This window comes from Blennius ocellaris (genome assembly GCF_963422515.1).
Source record: "Blennius ocellaris genome assembly, chromosome: 17".
Classification (NCBI taxonomy): Eukaryota; Metazoa; Chordata; class Actinopteri; order Blenniiformes; family Blenniidae; genus Blennius; species Blennius ocellaris.
Window position 1 is genome coordinate 24,116,220 of NC_137666.1, and position 20,473 is coordinate 24,136,692.

Consider the following 20,473-nt stretch of genomic DNA (forward strand, 5'->3'; position numbering starts at 1 on the left):
AAGAAAAAACGTTTCCAAACAGAAAAAGTTTCCAAAAAGAAAAAATATTTCCAGAAAGAAAAAACATTTCCAAAAAGAAAAAACATTTCCAAAAAGAAAAAACGTTTCCAAAAAGAAAAAGTTTCCAAAAAGAAAAAGTTTCCAAAAAGAAAAAATATTTCCAGAAAGAAAAAACATTTCCAAAAAGAAAAAACATTTCCAAAAAGAAAAAACATTTCCAAAAAGAAAAAACATTTCCAAAAAGAAAAAACCTTTCCAAAAAGAAAAAAACAATTTCCAAAAAGAAAAAACGTTTCTGAAAAGAAAAAACGTTTCTGAAAAGAAAAAACGTTTCTGAAAAGAAAAAACGTTTCTGATAAGAAAAAACGTTTCTGATAAGAAAGATGTCCACAGCAGAATTTAAACGAACTAAACATTTCCTCTCCATGCTGATTGGTCGACAGGCGTGACTCACGCTCTATAACGCGTAGTTTCTTAAAATATCAGTTTTTACAACCACTTGAGTATTTCTGAAGGAAAGTATTGACTTGTAACTCGGTGGAAATGCTGTGACATCATTAATCCTGAATCCTTCTTCTGTCTGGTTGCCAGTTGAAGTCCCAGAAGGAGCAGCTCCAGAGCAAAGACTTCCAGGTGCAGCTGCTGAGGTCAAAGGTCACGGAGCTGCAGCAGGAGAAGAGCAGCCGCCCGGCGCCAGGTGAAGCTCACCTGAAGGTCAGGAGGCTGCAGAAGAGGCTGGAGCGTCTCCAGGAGGAGCTGAGGGCCACGCAGCTGAAGGTACAGGGCAGAAGGTTCCAGAGTCTCTCCAGAGCCCCTCCCCCGCCGTCAGGCAGAGAACAACGGAGGCGGGAGGATGGGAAAGTCTTCATTAACTATAGCACAGTTTGTACGGATGAAAGAGAACGTGTTCACAGGCTGATCCCACCCTGAACTGGGCTGTAATACCACTCTGGACCACCAGGTGGTGCAGGGAGTCACTTTAACACTGAGCAGGAAGAAGAACATGTTGACATGAGGAAATGTATTCAATTCATGATACATGCAAAACAAAGGAAAACACTGTTGATAAAGGATAAGAAAGAAAACTGTTTGTCTGCTTTTTCAAAAACTTCCTTTAAATGACTGTCTGGGATTGAAGAGTAGAACCGAGGAAACAGTTGAGACTCCATCCATCCCTAATCCATCCCTCCATCATACATACATCCCTTATCCATCTCTCCATCATCCATCCCTCCATCATCATACATCCACCTCTCCGTCATCCATCCATCCATCCCTTATCCATCCCTCCATCATCATACATCCACCTCTCCGTCATCCATCCATCCATCCCTTATCCATCCCTCCGTCATCGTACATCCACCTCTCTGTCATCCATCAATACCTCATCCATCTCTCCTTTCATCCTCCAGCACACATAGACCCTGTACCAAACATAGACCCTGTACCAAACATAGACCCTGTACCAAACATAGACCCTGTACCAAACAGACCCTGTACTAAACATAGACCCTGTACCAAACATAGACCTTGTACCAAACAGACCCTGGACCAAACATAGACCCTGTACCCAACAGACTCTGTACCAAACACAGACCTTGTACTAAACATAGACCCTGTACCAAACATAGACCCTGTGCCATACACAGACCCTGTACTAAACATAGACCCTGTACCAAACATAGACCCTGTACCAAACAGACCCTGTACCAAACAGACCCTGTACCAAACATAGACTCTGTACCAAACAGACCCTGCACCAAACACAGACTCTGTACCAAACACAGACCCTGTACCAAACATAGACCCTGTACCAAACATAGACCCTGTACCAAACAGACCCTGCACCAAACACAGACTCTGTACCAAACACAGACCCTGTACCAAACATAGACCCTGTACCAAACATAGACCCTGTACCAAACAGACCCTGCACCAAACACAGACTCTGTACCAAACACAGACCCTGTACCAAGCAGACCCTGTACCAACCATTCAGTGACTCAGTGTTTCATCTGCTGTGTGTGACAATGGAAGTTGACAGTGACGCAGCAGAAGCAGAGCGTGGCTGGTTCGGACCTGCAGAACCAGGACAAGAGGACCAGAGAAGACCGGCAGCAGCTGGAGGGCCTGAGACGGAGTCTGGCCCGTCTGTCCCAGAGCCACAGAGAGGTGAGGACCCAACAGGACCTCTCCCAGCGAAGGGTGGAGGTTGTACCGACTCACCACATTACAGAATCTTCTCTGGTCCCATGACTGTGGAATCAGTTCGAGCTGCAGTCCCGTCACCAGTCCAGAGCTCCTGTTCCAGCTGGGAAACGGTTCCAGCTGGGAAACGGTTCCAGCTGGGAAACGATTCCAGCTGAGAAACGGTTCCAGCTGGGAAACAGTTCCAGCTGGGAAACGATTCCAGCTGAGAAACGGTTCCAGCTGGGAAACGGTTCCAGCTGGGAAACAGTTCCAGCTGGGAAACGGTTCCAGCTGGGAAACAGTTCCAGCTGGGAAACGATTCCAGCTGAGAAACGGTTCCAGCTGGGAAACGATTCCAGCTGAGAAACGGTTCCAGCTGGGAAACGATTCCAGCTGAGAAACAGTTCCAGCTGGGAAACGATTCCAGCTGAGAAACAGTTCCAGCTGGGAAACGATTCCAGCTGAGAAACGGTTCCAGCTGGGAAACGATTCCAGCTGAGAAACGGTTCCAGCTGGGAAACGGTTCCAGCTGAGAAACAGTTCCAGCTGGGAAACGGTTCCAGCTGGGAAACGGTTCCAGCTGGGAAACGGTTCCAGCTGGGAAACGGTTCCAGCTGGGAAACGGTTCCAGCTGGGAAACGATTCCAGCTGAGAAACGGTTCCAGCTGGGAAACGATTCCAGCTGAGAAACGGTTCCAGCTGGGAAACAGTTCCAGCTGGGAAACGGTTCCAGCTGGGAAACAGTTCCAGCTGGGAAACGGTTCCAGCTGGGAAACAGTTCCAGCTGGGAAACGATTCCAGCTGAGAAACGGTTCCAGCTGGGAAACGGTTCCAGCTGAGAAACGGTTCCAGCTGGGAAACGGTTCCAGCTGGGAAACGGTTCCAGCTGAGAAACGGTTCCAGCTGGGAAACGATTCCAGCTGAGAAACGGTTCCAGCTGGGAAACGATTCCAGCTGAGAAACGGTTCCAGCTGGGAAACAGTTCCAGCTGGGAAACGGTTCCAGCTGGGAAACAGTTCCAGCTGGGAAACGGTTCCAGCTGGGAAACAGTTCCAGCTGGGAAACGATTCCAGCTGAGAAACGGTTCCAGCTGGGAAACGGTTCCAGCTGGGAAACGGTTCCAGCTGGGAAACAGTTCCAGCTGGGAAACGATTCCAGCTGAGAAACAGTTCCAGCTGGGAAACGGTTCCAGCTGGGAAACAGTTCCAGCTGGGAAACGGTTCCAGCTGGGAAACGGTTCCAGCTGGGAAACGATTCCAGCTGAGAAACGGTTCCAGCTGGGAAACGGTTCCAGCTGGGAAACGGTTCCAGCTGGGAAACGATTCCAGCTGGGAAACGGTTCCAGCTGGGAAACGATTCCAGCTGAGAAACGGTTCCAGCTGGGAAACAGTTCCAGCTGGGAAACGGTTCCAGCTGGGAAACAGTTCCAGCTGGGAAACGATTCCAGCTGAGAAACGGTTCCAGCTGGGAAACGGTTCCAGCTGGGAAACGGTTCCAGCTGGGAAACGATTCCAGCTGAGAAATGGTTCCAGCTGAGAAACGATTCCAGCTGAGAAACGGTTCCAGCTGGGAAACGATTCCAGCTGAGAAACGGTTCCAGCTCCTCGTCAAGCTCGTCTTCTGGTTTGTTGTTCAGCTGCTGCACTTCCGGACGCTGGTGTCTCAGAAGCTGGGCCTGGACCCCTCGGCTGTGGAGCGTCTCAACTCAGACATCATGGAGCTGCTGGAGGCTCTTCTTCACGCTCACCACCACCACCACCACCACGTCCTCCACCAGGTGGAGCCCCGGTGCGGCTCCACCCTCCACCAGCAGCTTCAGGAGAGCTGCAGCGCCGGGCCACAAGACCCAGACTCCCTTCAGGGACGTCTCAGTCGTCTTTTATGATCCGGCTCCTCGTCTGCTTGACGAGTCAATCTATTCCTCTCAGCACTCAAAGTATTTAAAAAAAAAAAAGTAAAGCAGATAAACTGAGTTTCAATTAATTTGGTATTTTGTTTGTAACTTTTGTCAGGATTCAAATCATCAGAGTCTAGTTTACCAAGAAATCTCAACAATCTGCTTCAACGTGGAGGTTTCATGTGATACCGTCAGTTTTATTTGAATAAAGTCCACTTTTGTTTTATTCTCCACCTTTGTGATCCTGCTTTCTTGGGAAAATTAAAACCACTATTCATGAATTATACTCAGATTACAGTCATACCAGAACCATTATTCCCTTCTGAACAAGCTCCACCTAAAATTCAATGATTTTCTCAAACGCAACAGAAGCAAGATGTTTTAAAACCAGTTACTGCAGATGAGGTGAGGGTAATGAGAGGGTGAGGGTGATGAGAGGTGAGGATGAGGTGAGGTGAGGATGAGGTGAGGGTGATGAGAGGTGAGGATGAGGTGAGGTGAGGGTTCTGGTCCATTCCGCTGCTCCACTGATTCATTGTGGCTCTGACCCAAAAATTCAACTCTCAGAGACATGAGAGCATCGCAGACGATAACCAGGAGACGATAGCGAGGAGACGATAGTGAGAAGACGATAACCTGGAGATGATAACCTGGAGACGATAGCGAGGAGACGACAACGAGGAGACGATAGTGAGGAGACTTTAGGGAGGAGACGATAGGGAGGAGACGATAGGGATGAGACTTTAGGGAGGAGACAACAGGGAGGAGACGATAGGGAGGAGACTTTAGGGAGGAGACGACAGGGAGGAGACGATAGGGAGGAGACTTTAGGGAGGAGACGATAGGGAGGAGACGATAGTGAGAAGACGATAACCTGGAGATGATAACCTGGAGACGATAGGGAGGAGACGATAGTGAGGAGACGATAGCGAGGAGACGACAGTGAGGAGACGACAGCGAGGAGACGACAGCGAGGAGACGATTGCGAGGAGACGACAGTGAGGAGACGACAGCGAGGAGACGATTGCGAGGAGACGACAGTGAGGAGACGATAGTGAGGAGATGATAGCGAGGAGACGATAGCGAGGAGACGACAGTGAGGAGATGATAGCGAGGAGATGATAGCGAGGAGACGATAGTGAGGAGACGATAACGAGAAGACGATAGCGAGGAGACGATAGTGAGAAGACGATCGTGAGGAGACGATAACCTGGAGACGATAGCGAGGAGACGACAGCGAGGAGACGATTGCGAGGAGACGATAGTGAGGAGATGATAGCGAGGAGACGATAGCGAGGAGACGACAGTGAGGAGATGATAGCGAAGAGACGATAGCGAGGAGACGACAGTGAGGAGATGATAGCGAGGAGATGATAGCGAGGAGACGATAGTGAGGAGACGATAACGAGGAGACGACAGCGAGGAGACGACAGTGAGGAGACGATAGTGAGGAGACGATCACCTGGAGATGATAGCGAGGAGACGACAGCGAGGAGACGATCACCTGGAGATGATAGCGAGGAGACGATAGTGAGAAGATGATAGCGAGGAGACGATAGCTAGGAGACGACAGCGAAGAGACGATTGCGAGGAGACGACAGTGAGGAGACTATAGTGAGGAGATGATAGCGAGGAGACGATAGCGAGGAGACGACAGTGAGGAGACGACAGTGAGGAGATGATAGCGAGGATATGATAGCGAGGAGACGATTGCGAGGAGACGACAGTGAGATGATAGCGAGGAGACGATAGCGAGGAGACGACAGCGAGGAGACGACAGTGAGGAGATGATAGCGAGGAGACGATAGCGAGGAGACGACAGCGAGGAGACGACAGCGAGGAGACGATAGTGAGGAGACGACAGTGAGGAGACGATAGCGAGGAGACGATAGTGAGGAGACGACAGTGAGGAGACGACAGCGAGGAGACGACAGCGAGGAGACAACAGCGAGGAGATGATAGCGAGGAGACGATAGCGAGGAGACGACAGCGAGGAGACGATAGTGAGGAGACGACAGTGAGGAGACGACAGCGAGGAGACGACAGCGAGGAGACGACAGCGAGGAGACGATAGTGAGGAGACGATAGTGAGGAGACGACAGTGAGGAGACGACAGCGAGGAGACGACAGTGAGGAGACGATAGTGAGGAGACGACAGCGAGGAGACGACAGCGAGGAGACGACAGTGAGGAGACGACAGCGAGGAGACGAAAGTGAGGAGACGACAGTGAGGAGACGATAGCGAGGAGACGATAGTGAGGAGACGACAGCGAGGAGACAACAGCGAGGAGACGACAGCGAGGAGACGACAGTGAGGAGACGACAGTGAGGAGACGACAGCGAGGAGACGAAAGTGAGGAGACGACAGTGAGGAGACGATAGCGAGGAGACGATAGTGAGGAGACGACAGTGAGGAGACGACAGCGAGGAGACGACAGCGAGGAGACGACAGCGAGGAGACGACAGTGAGGAGACGACAGCGAGGAGACGACAGCGAGGAGACGATAGTGAGGAGACGACAGTGAGGAGACGATAGCGAGGAGACGATAGTGAGGAGACGACAGTGAGGAGACGACAGCGAGGAGACGACAGCGAGGAGACAACAGCGAGGAGATGATAGCGAGGAGACGATAGCGAGGAGACGACAGCGAGGAGACGATAGTGAGGAGACGACAGTGAGGAGACGACAGCGAGGAGACGACAGCGAGGAGACGACAGCGAGGAGACGATAGTGAGGAGACGATAGTGAGGAGACGACAGTGAGAAGACGATTGCGAGGAGACGACAGTGAGATGATAGCGAGGAGACGATAGCGAGGAGACGACAGCGAGGAGACGACAGTGAGGAGATGATAGCGAGGAGACGATAGCGAGGAGACGACAGCGAGGAGACGACAGCGAGGAGACGATAGTGAGGAGACGACAGTGAGGAGACGATAGCGAGGAGACGATAGTGAGGAGACGACAGTGAGGAGACGACAGCGAGGAGACGACAGCGAGGAGACAACAGCGAGGAGATGATAGCGAGGAGACGATAGCGAGGAGACGACAGCGAGGAGACGATAGTGAGGAGACGACAGTGAGGAGACGACAGCGAGGAGACGACAGCGAGGAGACGACAGCGAGGAGACGATAGTGAGGAGACGATAGTGAGGAGACGACAGTGAGGAGACGACAGCGAGGAGACGACAGTGAGGAGACGATAGTGAGGAGACGACAGCGAGGAGACGACAGCGAGGAGACGACAGTGAGGAGACGACAGCGAGGAGACGAAAGTGAGGAGACGACAGTGAGGAGACGATAGCGAGGAGACGATAGTGAGGAGACGACAGCGAGGAGACAACAGCGAGGAGACGACAGCGAGGAGACGACAGTGAGGAGACGACAGCGAGGAGACGACAGCGAGGAGACGACAGTGAGGAGACGACAGCGAGGAGACGACAGCGAGGAGACGATAGTGAGGAGACGACAGTGAGGAGACGATAGTGAGGAGACGATAACCTGGAGACGATAGTGAGGAGACGATAGTGAGGAGACTAGCGAGTTTCCATAGGAATGTGATTGATTATGAGCGAAGCGGTTCTAAAAAAACAGACAAACACCAGAATGTGGATTTGGCATTCCTTGTTTCTTAAGGTCGCATATACATACATTTCTCATATTAACTTTGTCTTATATACATGTTAAATAATCTCAGACTCTTATACATTTGATACCGACTGCCGTATAAAATATACATTTTTACTTCTATGTTTCATACTTGTTGGTTTTAAAGATGTATTTGAAAAATAAAACAGTAGAATGTATAAAGACGATGATAAAACTCTGGGACAGTAAAACACAACGTGGCCTGAATGACGTCTGGAGTTATAGAAGTTATAGAAGCGAGGATCAAAGCGCATGCTGGAGTACAGGTACAAAAAGAAGTGCATGAAAGACGGAGTCGAGGTTTTGGTCTTGCTGAGTCCAGAGCAGGTTCTCAGGTGATCAGATCCACTTGGTTCTCGTCTGTCACTGAACCACAGAGACGTTTTCATCCAGCAGCTCAAACCACAAGTCCTCCTGTTACTGATACTCCTCGGTCCACACCGCAGAGTAACGGGGCGACACAGAGTAATAGGGTGTTACGCAGAGTAGCAGAGTAATAGGGCGTTACCCGGAGTAACAGGGTGTTACGCAGAGTAACAGTGTGTTATAGAGTAACAGAGTGTTACAGAGAGTAACAGGGTGTTACACAGAGTAACAGGGTGTTACACAGAGTAACAGGGTGTTACAGAGTAACAGTGTTACAGAGTAACAGGGTGTTACAGAGAGTAACAGGGTGTTACAGAGTAACAGGGTGTTACAGAGAGTAACAGGGTGTTACAGAGAGTAACAGGGTGTTACAGAGTAACAGGGTGTTACAGAGAGTAACAGGGTGTTACAGAGAGTAACAGGGTGTTACAGAGTAACAGGGTGTTACAGAGAGTAACAGGGTGTTACAGAGAGTAACAGGGTGTTACAGAGTAACAGGGTGTTACAGAGAGTAACATGGTGTTACAGAGAGTAACAGGGTGTTACAGAGTAACAGGGTGTTACAGAGAGTAACATGGTGTTACAGAGAGTAACAGGGTGTTACAGAGTAACAGGGTGTTACAGAGAGTAACATGGTGTTACAGAGAGAAACAGGGTGTTACAGAGTAACAGGGTGTTACAGAGAGTAACATGGTGTTACAGAGAGTAACAGGGTGTTACAGAGAGTAACAGGGTTTGCTCTGACGTGCTTCACACAGTGATTAACGAGAGACGACAGGATTAGTTTTCACTCTCAACATGTTCAAGGATGTCAGTGCAGTTTCCCATAGGGCTGGAATCATCCTGGGATCAAGCTGGAATCATCCTGGAATCAGTCCCAGTGCAGCTACACAGGCGGGGGTCCGTTGGTGTAGCTGAGCATGGGGTACAAGGAGTGAGCGAAGTTGTTGGACTGGCTGCAGTAGTCGTCCTCGGACATCGGCAGCAGGAAGGCGAGGACCAGCAGCAGGAGGAGGAGCAGCTGCAGGGGCAGCGCCACCCACAGGACACGCCGCAGGAAGCAGGACCGTCCAGGCCCCGGGCCGTCAGAACGGAAGGAAGCGGATCCACCGTCGCTGTGAGACCTACACACACACACGCACGCACGCACGCACACACACACACACACACACACACACACGCACACACGCACACACACACACACACGTGAGAATCTGTGGTGCTCTCTCATCACAACATGAATTCCAGGAAGGAGAACCAGGAAGAGGTCTGGATGTCCTGGTTCTTCCAGACCAGGGGTCTTCAGTTCCAGGCCTGGAGGTCCTGCACTTTAGCTCCTCCCAGTTGCAACACACCTGAATGCAATAAGGGCTCGTTATTGGGCTTTTTGATGACCAGCTTGATGATGACATCATCACCAGACTGTGAAGTGTGGTGGAGCTTGGAGAACTAAAACGTGCAGAACACCGGTCCTCCAGGCCCAGAACTTCAGACCCCTGTTCTGTAGACTTCTCTGTCTGGCTGTAGTCTGGTGGTCTGGCTCGGGTCTGATGGTCTGGCTATGGTCTGGCTGTGGTCTGGCTCGGGTCTGGTGGTCTGGCTATGGTCTGGCTGTGGTCTGGCTCGGGTCTGGTGGTCTGGCTATGGTCTGGCTGTGGTCTGGCTATGGTCTGGCTATGGTCTGGCTGTGGTCTGGCTGTGGTCTGGTGGTCTGGCTATGGTCAGGCTGTGTTCTGAGCGTTGTGCCAGCGGCACCATGCTGTGCAGGACTAACATGGTGGACTGACACTGGAGGACCAACAGTCAAACAGGTTCCAGTGCTTCAGTCCTACCAGACCAAACAGGTTCCAGTGCTTCAGTCCTACCAGACCAAACAGGTTCCAGTGCTTCAGTCCTACCAGACCAAACAGGTTCCAGTGCTTCAGTCCTACCAGACCAAACAGGTTCCAGTGCTTCAGTCCTACCACACCAAACAGGTTCCAGTGCTTCAGTCCTACCACACCAAACAGGTTCCAGTGCTTCAGTCCTACCAGACCAAACAGGTTCCAGTGCTTCAGTCCTACCAGACCAAACAGGTTCCAGTGCTTCAGTCCTACCAGACCAAACAGGTTCCAGTGCTTCAGTCCTACCAGACCAAACAGGTTCCAGTGCTTCAGTCCTACCAGACCAAACAGGTTCCAGTGCTTCAGTCCTACCAGACCAAACAGGTTCCAGTGCTTCAGTCCAGACCAGCACACTTCTTCACACAACATGTAAACAGACAAAGGGCTCAGAGCCCCTGAACCCTGGCTGAAGGAGGTTGGAGGTTTGAAGCTGAGGAAGAAGAGCAAAGCGATCAGGAAGAGCTTGTTGAGCAGGTCGGTCGCCGCGGTAACTGTGTGGACACTCATTCAGCTTCTGACCAGGTGAAACCACTTCCTCGCTCATGATGGGATGAATCTAATCAAGACCAGGTAGATTTGATGGTTGATGGTTTGATCACTTGTCAAATAGCAGTGAAATCGCTGAGTCGGAGGCTGCAGGGTTTCCCGTTTCCTGGTGATTGAGCTCTGCTCCCACATTCACACTTCAGACTTCTCCTCCAGCCGATGATCGCCAGTGTGACGAACGGAATCCGTCACATCTGGATCACATCAGGCCTCTTTACAGGGAATGTGTGAATACTGGGAGAACATGCAGACTCCTGTTGTGAGGACAGTACCGACCACTGCACCAGTGCACCACACCAGGGCTGTAACATGAAGGAAATGAGTGTATTTCCCACAATGCAACAGTGTTAGTTAGTCATTGTCACCCTCAGTTTAATGTCTTCTTGTAGCCTCTCTTACTCTCTGCTTTTTTTTTTTTTTTTTTTTAGGGGGGGGGGGATTCACATCATGTTCATGCAGCTCTTTTGGAACTGAATAAAACCATCTGGAAATGTAGTGCTTCCTACATGTTGGCCAGATGTTCCTACATGTTGACCAGAGGTTCCTATTCCTATTCACTAGAGGTTCCTACATGTTGACCAGAGGTTCCTACATGTTGGCCAGATGTTCCTACATGTTGGCCAGATGTTCCTACATGTTGACCAGAGGTTCGTATTCCTATTCACTAGAGGTTCCTACATGTTGGCCAGATGTTCCTACATGTTGGCCAGATGTTCCTACATGTTGACCAGAGGTTCCTACATGTTGGCCAGATGTTCCTACATGTTGGCCAGATGTTCCTACATGTTGACCAGAGGTTCCTATTCCTATTCACTAGAGGTTCCTACATGTTGGCCAGAGGTTCCTACATGTTGGCCAGATGTTCCTACATGTTGGCCAGATGTTCCTACATGTTGACCAGAGGTTCCTATTCCTATTCACTAGAGGTTCCTACATGTTGGCCAGATGTTCCTACATGTTGACCAGAGGTTCCTATTCCTATTCACTAGAGGTTCCTACATGTTGACCAGAGGTTCCTACATGTTGGCCAGATGTTCCTACATGTTGGCCAGATGTTCCTACATGTTGACCAGAGGTTCCTATTCCTATTCACTAGAGGTTCCTACATGTTGGCCAGATGTTCCTACATGTTGGCCAGATGTTCCTACATGTTGACCAGAGGTTCCTACATGTTGGCCAGATGTTCCTACATGTTGGCCAGATGTTCCTACATGTTGACCAGAGGTTCCTATTCCTATTCACTAGAGGTTCCTACATGTTGGCCAGAGGTTCCTACATGTTGGCCAGATGTTCCTACATGTTGGCCAGATGTTCCTACATGTTGACCAGAGGTTCCTATTCCTATTCACTAGAGGTTCCTACATGTTGGCCAGATGTTCCTACATGTTGACCAGAGGTTCCTATTCCTATTCACTAGAGGTTCCTACATGTTGGCCAGAGGTTCCTACATGTTGGCCAGATGTTCCTACATGTTGACCAGAGGTTCCTACATGTTGGCCAGAGGTTCCTACATGTTGACCAGATGTTCCTGCATGTTGACTAGATGTTCCTGCATGTTGACTAGATGTTCCTACATGTTGACCAGATGTTCCTACATGTTGACCAGAGGTTCCTACATGTTGACCAGATGTTCCTACATGTTGACCAGATGTTCCTGCATGTTGACTAGATGTTCCTGCATGTTGACCAGAGGTTCCTACATGTTGGCCAGATGTTCCTACATGTTGACCAGATGCTCCTACATGTTGACCAGATGTTCCTACATGTTGACTAGATGTTCCTACATGTTGGCCAGAGGTTCCTACATGTTGGCCAGATGTTCCTACATGTTGGCCAGATGTTCCTACATGTTGACCAGAGGTTCCTACATGTTGACCAGATGTTCCTACATGTTGACCAGATGTTCCTGCATGTTGACTAGATGTTCCTGCATGTTGACTAGATGTTCCTACATGTTGACCAGAGGTTCCTACATGTTGACCAGATGTTCCTACATGTTGACCAGAGGTTCCTACATGTTGACTAGAGGTTCCTACATGTTGGCCAGATGTTCCTACATGTTGACCAGATGTTCCTACATGTTGACTAGATGTTCCTACATGTTGACCAGAGGTTCCTACATGTTGACCAGAGGTTCCTACATGTTGACCAGATGTTCCTACATGTTGACCAGATGTTCCTACATGTTGACTAGATGTTCCTACATGTTGGCCAGAGGTTCCTACATGTTGGCCAGAGGTTCCTACATGTTGGCCAGATGTTCCTGCATGTTGACTAGATGTTCCTACATGTTGACTAGATGTTCCTGCATGTTGACTAGATGTTCCTGCATGTTGACTAGAGGTTCCTACATGTTGACTAGAGGTTCCTGCATGTTGACTAGATGTTCCTACATGTTGACCAGATGTTCCTACATGTTGACCAGATGTTCCTATTGACTAGAGGTTCCTACATGTTGGCCAGAGGTTCCTACATGTTGACCAGAGGATCCTACATGTTGACCAGATGTTCCTATTGACCAGAGGTTCCTACATGTTGACCAGATGTTCCTACATGTTGACCAGACGTTCCTACATGTTGACTAGATGTTCCTACATGTTGGCCAGAGGTTCCTACATGTTGGCCAGATGTTCCTACATGTTGGCCAGATGTTCCTACATGTTGACCAGAGGTTCCTACATGTTGACCAGATGTTCCTACATGTTGACCAGATGTTCCTGCATGTTGACTAGATGTTCCTGCATGTTGACTAGATGTTCCTACATGTTGACCAGAGGTTCCTACATGTTGACCAGATGTTCCTACATGTTGACCAGAGGTTCCTACATGTTGACTAGAGGTTCCTACATGTTGGCCAGATGTTCCTACATGTTGACCAGAGGTTCCTACATGTTGACCAGATGTTCCTACATGTTGACCAGATGTTCCTACATGTTGACTAGATGTTCCTACATGTTGACTAGATGTTCCTACATGTTGGCCAGAGGTTCCTACATGTTGGCCAGATGTTCCTGCATGTTGACTAGATGTTCCTACATGTTGACTAGATGTTCCTGCATGTTGACTAGATGTTCCTGCATGTTGACTAGAGGTTCCTACATGTTGACCAGAGGTTCCTGCATGTTGACTAGATGTTCCTACATGTTGACCAGATGTTCCTACATGTTGACCAGATGTTCCTACATGTTGACCAGATGTTCCTATTGACTAGAGGTTCCTACATGTTGGCCAGAGGTTCCTACATGTTGACCAGAGGATCCTACATGTTGACCAGATGTTCCTATTGACCAGAGGTTCCTACATGTTGACCAGACGTTCCTACATGTTGACCAGAGGTTTGTACATGTTGACCAGAGGTTCCTACATGTTGACTAGAGGTTCCTACATGTTGACTAGATGTTCCTACATGTTGACCAGATGTTCCTACATGTTGACCAGAGGTTTGTACATGTTGACCAGAGGTTCCTACATGTTGACCAGAGGTTCCTACATGTTGACTAGAGGTTCCTACATGTTGACCAGAGGTTCCTACATGTTGACTAGATGTTCCTACATGTTGGCCAGATGTTCCTACATGTTGACCAGAGGTTTGTACATGTTGACCAGAGGTTCCTACATGTTGGCCAGAGGTTCCTATTGACCAGAGGTTCCTACTTGTTGACCAGAAGTGCCCCTTTGCCACTTGACAGATGGATAGCTGAGCAGTAAGACTGGTAGATGACAAACTGGGGGGTGAACAGTCAGAGAGAGAGAAGCAGCAGAAGAAGCAGCAGCAGCAGCAGCAGAAGAAGAAGAAGATGCCACACAAGAGGAGAAGAAGAAGATCAGAGTGTGGAGAGAGAAACTGTAGCCTTTGCATTGTTCATTGCAGACATTTACTGGCTCGGAAACGTGAGAGAAAAAAGGTGCGTGCGTTTGGCGTGCGATTGAGGCAGAGGTGTTTGATGTAGAAAGCTGTGCTGTGACGTCAGTGACTCTGGTTAGAGATATGAAGCGGTTTGGCCAAAAAGAGGCCTTGAATGTCTGGATCAATGAGGATCAACAAGGATAACTAAGGATCAATTATGGTAGATAAAGATAATTAAGGATCATTAAGGCTCAATAAGGATCAATAGGGATCTGTATGGATCCACAAGGATCAGTAAGTATTATTGAGAATCGAATAGAACAAATAAGGACCAATAAGGTTCAATATTGACCAATGAGGATTAAAAGGGAACGATAAGGATCAATAAGGACCAATAAGGATCAATGGGGATTGATAAGGATCAATAAGGACCAATAAGGACCAATCAAGATCAATAAGGACCAATAAGGTCCAATCGGGATCAATAAGGATCAATGAGGATTAATAGGGATCAATAAAGACAGATTAGGATCAATAAGGTCCAATCGGGATCAATAAGGATCAATAAGAACCAATGAGGATTAATAGGGATCAATAAAGACCGATAAGGATCAATAAGGACCAATCGGGATCAATAAGGATGAGTAGGAATCGATAAGGATCAATAAGGATTGATTAGGATCAATAAGGATAATTAAGGATCAATTATGGTAGATAAAAATAATTAAGGATCGATAAGGATCTGTATGGATCATTATGGATCCAAAAGGATCAGTAAGTATTATTAAGAATCGAACAGAACAAATAAGGACCAATAAGGTTCAATATTGACCAATGAGGATTAAATTGGAACGATAAGGATCAATAAGGACCAATTGGGATTGATAAGGATCGATAAGGATCAATAGGAATTGATAAGGATCAATAAGGACCAATTGGGATGGATAAGGATCGGTAAGGATCAATAGGAATTGATAAGGATCGACAAGGATCAATAGGGATGGATAAGGATCGATAAGGATCAATAAGGATTGATTATGATCGATAAGGATCAATAGGGATTGATAAGGATCGATAAGGATCAATAGGGATTGATCAGGATCGATAAGGATCAATAGGGATTGATAAGGATTGATAAGGATCAATAAGGATCGATAAGGATCAATAGGGATTGATAAGGATTGATAAGGATCAATAAGGATTGATAAGGATCGCTAAGGATCAATAGGGATTGATAAGGATTGATAAGGATTTATAAGGATTTATAAGGATTGATAAGGATCAATAGGGATTGATAAGGATCGATCAGGATCAATAAGGATTGATAAGGATCGATAAGGACCAATCGGGATCAATAAGGATCAATAGGGATTGATAAGGATCGATAAGGATGTGTGGACTGCCACTCACCTCGTCTCCTACCCTACACAGAGAATCTAGACTACAGAAGATGATGAAGTCACTGTCATGAGCTCCAGTTTGAATGTGATTATGGATCAGTTATTGATCATTATTGATCAGTTATTGATCGTTATTGATCAGTTGAGTGAAGTGCTGATAGAAAGCTGATAAAAGGTCAAAGGTCGCGTCATGGGCTGAGCTCCATCATCTTCTGCCAGAGTCCAACAGAAAGGTACCTGAGGTGTGAGCTGCTCTCTGAGGGTCCCGCCTCTGACTCACTACATTTGCCCCGTTGCTGTTTGCAATGAACAGGTGGGGTGGGGGGGTCGGGGGGGTTGGGGGGGGGGGGGCAGAAAGAAAGGATGATTCAGTCCAGCAAATCAACACGAAGAATGAAAGAAACACCCACCATGGAAGATGAGCAGCAACAAAATCATATGTGAAGTGATGGATTGTTTAGAGACTGAGACTGTCACTGCAGACTGAGACTGTTACTGCAGACTGAGTCTGTCACTGCAGACTGAGTCTGTCACTGTAGACTGAGACTGTCACTGCAGACTGAGACTGTTACTGCAGACTGAGTCTGTCACTGCAGACTGAGACTGTCACTGTAGACTGAGACTGTCACTGCAGACTGAGTCTGTCACTGCAGACTGAGTCTGTCACTGCAGGTTGAGTTTGTAACTGCAGACTGGGTCCGTTACTGCAGGTTGTTACTGCATGTTGAGTCTGTTACTGCAGACTGAGTCTGATATAAAACAAAAACACTGGATGAAGCTATAACATCTTGTGAAGTGATTCAGTATTTTATCAGTTTGGTTCATTACAACAATAAATACTGACTGGAAGTGAGAGGAAGTGATAGGAAGTGAGAGAAGTGAGGGAAAGTAAGAGGAAGTGAGAGGAAGTAAGAGGAAGTGAGAGGAAGTAAGAGGAAGTAAGAGGAAGTGAGAGGAAGTGAGAAGTGAGAGGAAGTGAGATGAAGTAAGAGGAAGTGAGAGGAAGTAAGAGGAAGTGAGAGGAAGTGAGAAGTGAGAGGAAGTAAGAGGAAGTGGGAGGAAGTGAGAGGAAGTGAGAAGTGAGAGGAAGTAAGAGGAAGTGAGAGGAAGTGAGAGGAAGTGAGAAGTGAGAGGAAGTAAGAGGAAGTGAGAGGAAGTGAGAAGTGAGAGGAAGTGAGAGGAAGTAAGAGGAAGTGAGAGGAAGTGAGAGGAAGTGAGAGGAAGTAAGAGGAAGTAAGAGGAAGTGAGAGGAAGTAAGAGGAAGTGAGAGGAAGTAAGAGGAAGTAAGAGGAAGTGAGAGGAAGTAAGAGGAAGTAAGAGGAAGTGAGAGGAAGTGAGAAGTGAGAGGAAGTGAGATGAAGTAAGAGGAAGTGAGAGGAAGTAAGAGGAAGTGAGAGGAAGTGAGAAGTGAGAGGAAGTAAGAGGAAGTGGGAGGAAGTGAGAGGAAGTGAGAAGTGAGAGGAAGTAAGAGGAAGTGAGAGGAAGTGAGAGGAAGTGAGAAGTGAGAGGAAGTAAGAGGAAGTGAGAGGAAGTGAGAAGTGAGAGGAAGTGAGAGGAAGTAAGAGGAAGTGAGAGGAAGTGAGAGGAAGTGAGAGGAAGTAAGAGGAAGTAAGAGGAAGTGAGAGGAAGTGAGAGGAAGTAAGAGGAAGTAAGAGGAAGTGAGAGGAAGTAAGAGGAAGTGAGAGGAAGTGAGAGGAAGTAAGAGGAAGTAAGAGGAAGTGAGAGGAAGTAAGAGGAAGTAAGAGGAAGTAAGAGGAAGTGAGAGGAAGTGAGAGGAAGTAAGAGGAAGTAAGAGGAAGTAAGAGGAAGTGAGAGGAAAGATTAAGGAGACCTTAAGTGTGGAAGAGAAAGAGACAAATCAGCAAGAATTGAAAAAAGAAAAGAAGAAACAACATAGAAAAAGAAAAGTTAGAGAGAAGTGAATCTGGAGCCAATTAACATGCGACAAGTCTGAGAGGAAGAGGAGGATGAAGAGGAGGATAAGGATCCTGGATGGATGGGGGTAGATGTAGAGGGGTGGATGTAGTTGGGGGGGGGGGGTATATGTGGAGTGGGTGGATGTAGAGGGGGTGGATGTAGTGGGGGGGTATATGTGGGTGTAGAGGGTGAGGTCTTCCTGGGGACCAATCAGGTCACACATCTGGATCTGAAACTCGGGAGGTGAAGCAGGAGGTCAAAGGTTACCGATCGACGGCGACTCGGAGTGCTCCTCCCTGAAACTGGACTGACTGAACCTGACGTGTCCAGGTCATCAGCTGACGACCACGAAGACAGGTCCTGGGGGGGGCAGAGAGAGAGAGAGAGAGAGAGAGAGAGAGACAGAGAGAGAGAGAGAGAGAGAGAGAGAGAGAGAGAGAGAGAGAGAGAGAGGGGGGTGATGTCAGTCTGATGCTGCCCCCTGCTGGCTGATAGCATAAAGGGTTAATTAATTAAAGATGAAGGTTGAAAGAGTTGAGCTGCAGACACTCCAACATTTTATCTCATTGATTCTCAAAACTGAATAACAGTCATCCTGAGGGACAGGGCCTGTACCTGCTGGGGCCTGTACCTGCTGGAGCCTGTACCTGCTGGGGCCTGTACCTGCTGGGGCCTGTACCTGCTGGGGCCTGTACCTGCTGGGGCCTGTACCTGCTGGAGCCTGTACCTGATAGCTGCTGGGGCCTGTACCTGCTGGGGCCTGTACCTGCTGGAGCCTGTACCTGCTGGAGCCTGTACCTGATAGCTGCTGGGGCCTGTACCTGCTGGGGCCTGTACCTGCTGGAGCCTGTACCTGCTGGAGCCTGTACCTGATAGCTGCTGGGGCCTGTACCTGCTGGGGCCTGTACCTGCTGGAGCCTGTACCTGATAGCTGCTGGGGCCTGTACCTGCTGGGGGCTGTACCTGCTGGAGCCTGTACCTGATAGTTGCTGGGGCCTGTAACTGCTGGGGCCTGTACCTGCTTGCGCCTGGGGCCTGTACCTGCTGGGGTCTGTTCCTGCTAGCTGCTGGGGCCTGTACCTCCTGGAGCCTGTACCTCCTGGAGCCTGTACCTGCTGGCTGCTGGTGATGTCCAGGACCTTGGCCAGCTCCCGCAGGTCCCTGGTCACCTCCTTCAGCAGCAGTTTCAGTCGGTTCCCAATGACGTGAACTTTCTCTTTGGCCTCCAGACAGTCGCTGCCCTGAGAGTCGACCAGCAACTGCAGAGACACGTCCTGTAGAGACGCCACCCGCACCTGAGAGTCCAGCAGCTCCTGACGGATCACCTGGGGGGGACAAGAAGACAGGTGAGGGACAGCAGGGGGCCTGAGAGGGACAGGTGAGGGACCGCAGGGGGCCTGAGAGGGACAGGTGAGGGACAACAGGGGGCCTGAGAGGGACAGGTGAGGGACAGCAGGGGGCCTGAGAGGGACAGGTGAGGGACAACAGGGGGCCTGAGAGGGACAGGTGAGGGACAACAGGGGGCCTGAGAGGGACAGGCGAGGGACAGTAGAGCAGAACCACTTCTTTCCCTGGATGTTCCTCATCAGCTGTAGTCAGACACACTGAGGTGAAGGTTTAGTTATTGGTGGGAGTCGGACACACTGAGGTGAAGGTTTCATTATTGGTGGGAGTCGGACACACTGAGGTGAAGGTTTAGTTATTGGTGGGAGTCAGACACACTGAGGTGAAGGTTTAGTTATTGGTGGGAGTCAGACACACTGAGGTGAAGGTTTCGTTATTGGTGGGAGTCAGACACACTAAGGTGAAGGTTTCGTTATTGGTGGGAGTCGGACACACTGAGGTGAAGGTTTAGTTATTGGTGGGAGTCGGACACACTGAGGTGAAGGTTTAGTTATTGGTGGGAGTCAAACACACTGAGGTGAAGGTTTCGTTATTGGTGGGAGTCGGACACACTAAGGTGAAGGGTTAAGGGTTAGACCAGTGAAGGAGGAGCTCCGGTTCGATACCGTGAGGGTTCTGTGGTGCTCATGCAGCGTCTCGCTGTCCTGGACCGGGTCAATGGGAACCACCTGGTTCCTCCGCCGGTCGATGTTTTCCAGCCACAGCAGTAGACCGTGGCTCATCTCGTGGAAGTCCTGTGAAGACAAAGACCTTCAGACCTCCAATCGCCGCCGTGGCGCTGCCAGCTTCCTGTGAGGACACCCTCACCTGACACTGCATGAGCGCCCCCTGCAGCGACGCCCTCCACTCGTCCAGCGAGCCGCCCGTGGCGTCCCAGCGGAGGTTCATGTCCTTCAGTCTGGACTGAAGCTCTGGGCTCTCCGGCGAGTCGGCCTGCAGGAACTCGGCGCTGCACAGGTTGATGGACATCACGATGGCCTTCCGCTTGTCGTACGCTTTCTGCAGCTCCTGCAGACCAACGTTCAGACAGACCGGCGTTCAGACAGACCAACGTTCAGACAGACCGGCGTTCAGACAGACCATTGTTCAGACAGACCGGCGTTCAGACAGACCAACGTTCAGACAGACCGGCGTTCAGACAGACCAATGTTCAGACAGACCGGCGTTCAGACAGACCAACGTTCAGACAGACCATTGTTCAGACAGACCGGCGTTCAGACAGACCATTGTTCAGACAGACCGGCGTTCAGACAGACCGGCGTTCAGACAGACCGGCATTCAGACAGACCAATGTTCAGACAGACCATTGTTCAGACAGACCGGCGTTCAGACAGACCAATGTTCAGACAGACCGGCGTTCAGACAGACCAATGTTC

General features: G+C 49.2%; 1 protein-coding gene across 1 annotated transcript in view; it reads right to left on the reverse strand.

Annotated features, from left to right (window-relative positions):
- Nucleotides 1-8,723: 8,723 nt before the first annotated feature.
- syne1b (spectrin repeat containing, nuclear envelope 1b) overlaps nucleotides 8,724-20,473 on the reverse strand; it is a gene marked incomplete at its 5' end in the record, with an annotated part of 131,929 nt that continues 120,179 nt past the window's right edge. The window contains 6 exon segments of the mRNA XM_080513104.1: nucleotides 8,724-9,224; nucleotides 16,014-16,072; nucleotides 17,961-18,053; nucleotides 18,806-19,018; nucleotides 19,703-19,831; nucleotides 19,905-20,105. Of these exon segments, the coding sequence (XP_080369230.1) occupies nucleotides 8,987-9,224; nucleotides 16,014-16,072; nucleotides 17,961-18,053; nucleotides 18,806-19,018; nucleotides 19,703-19,831; nucleotides 19,905-20,105 (933 nt within the window). The 3' untranslated portion in view covers nucleotides 8,724-8,986.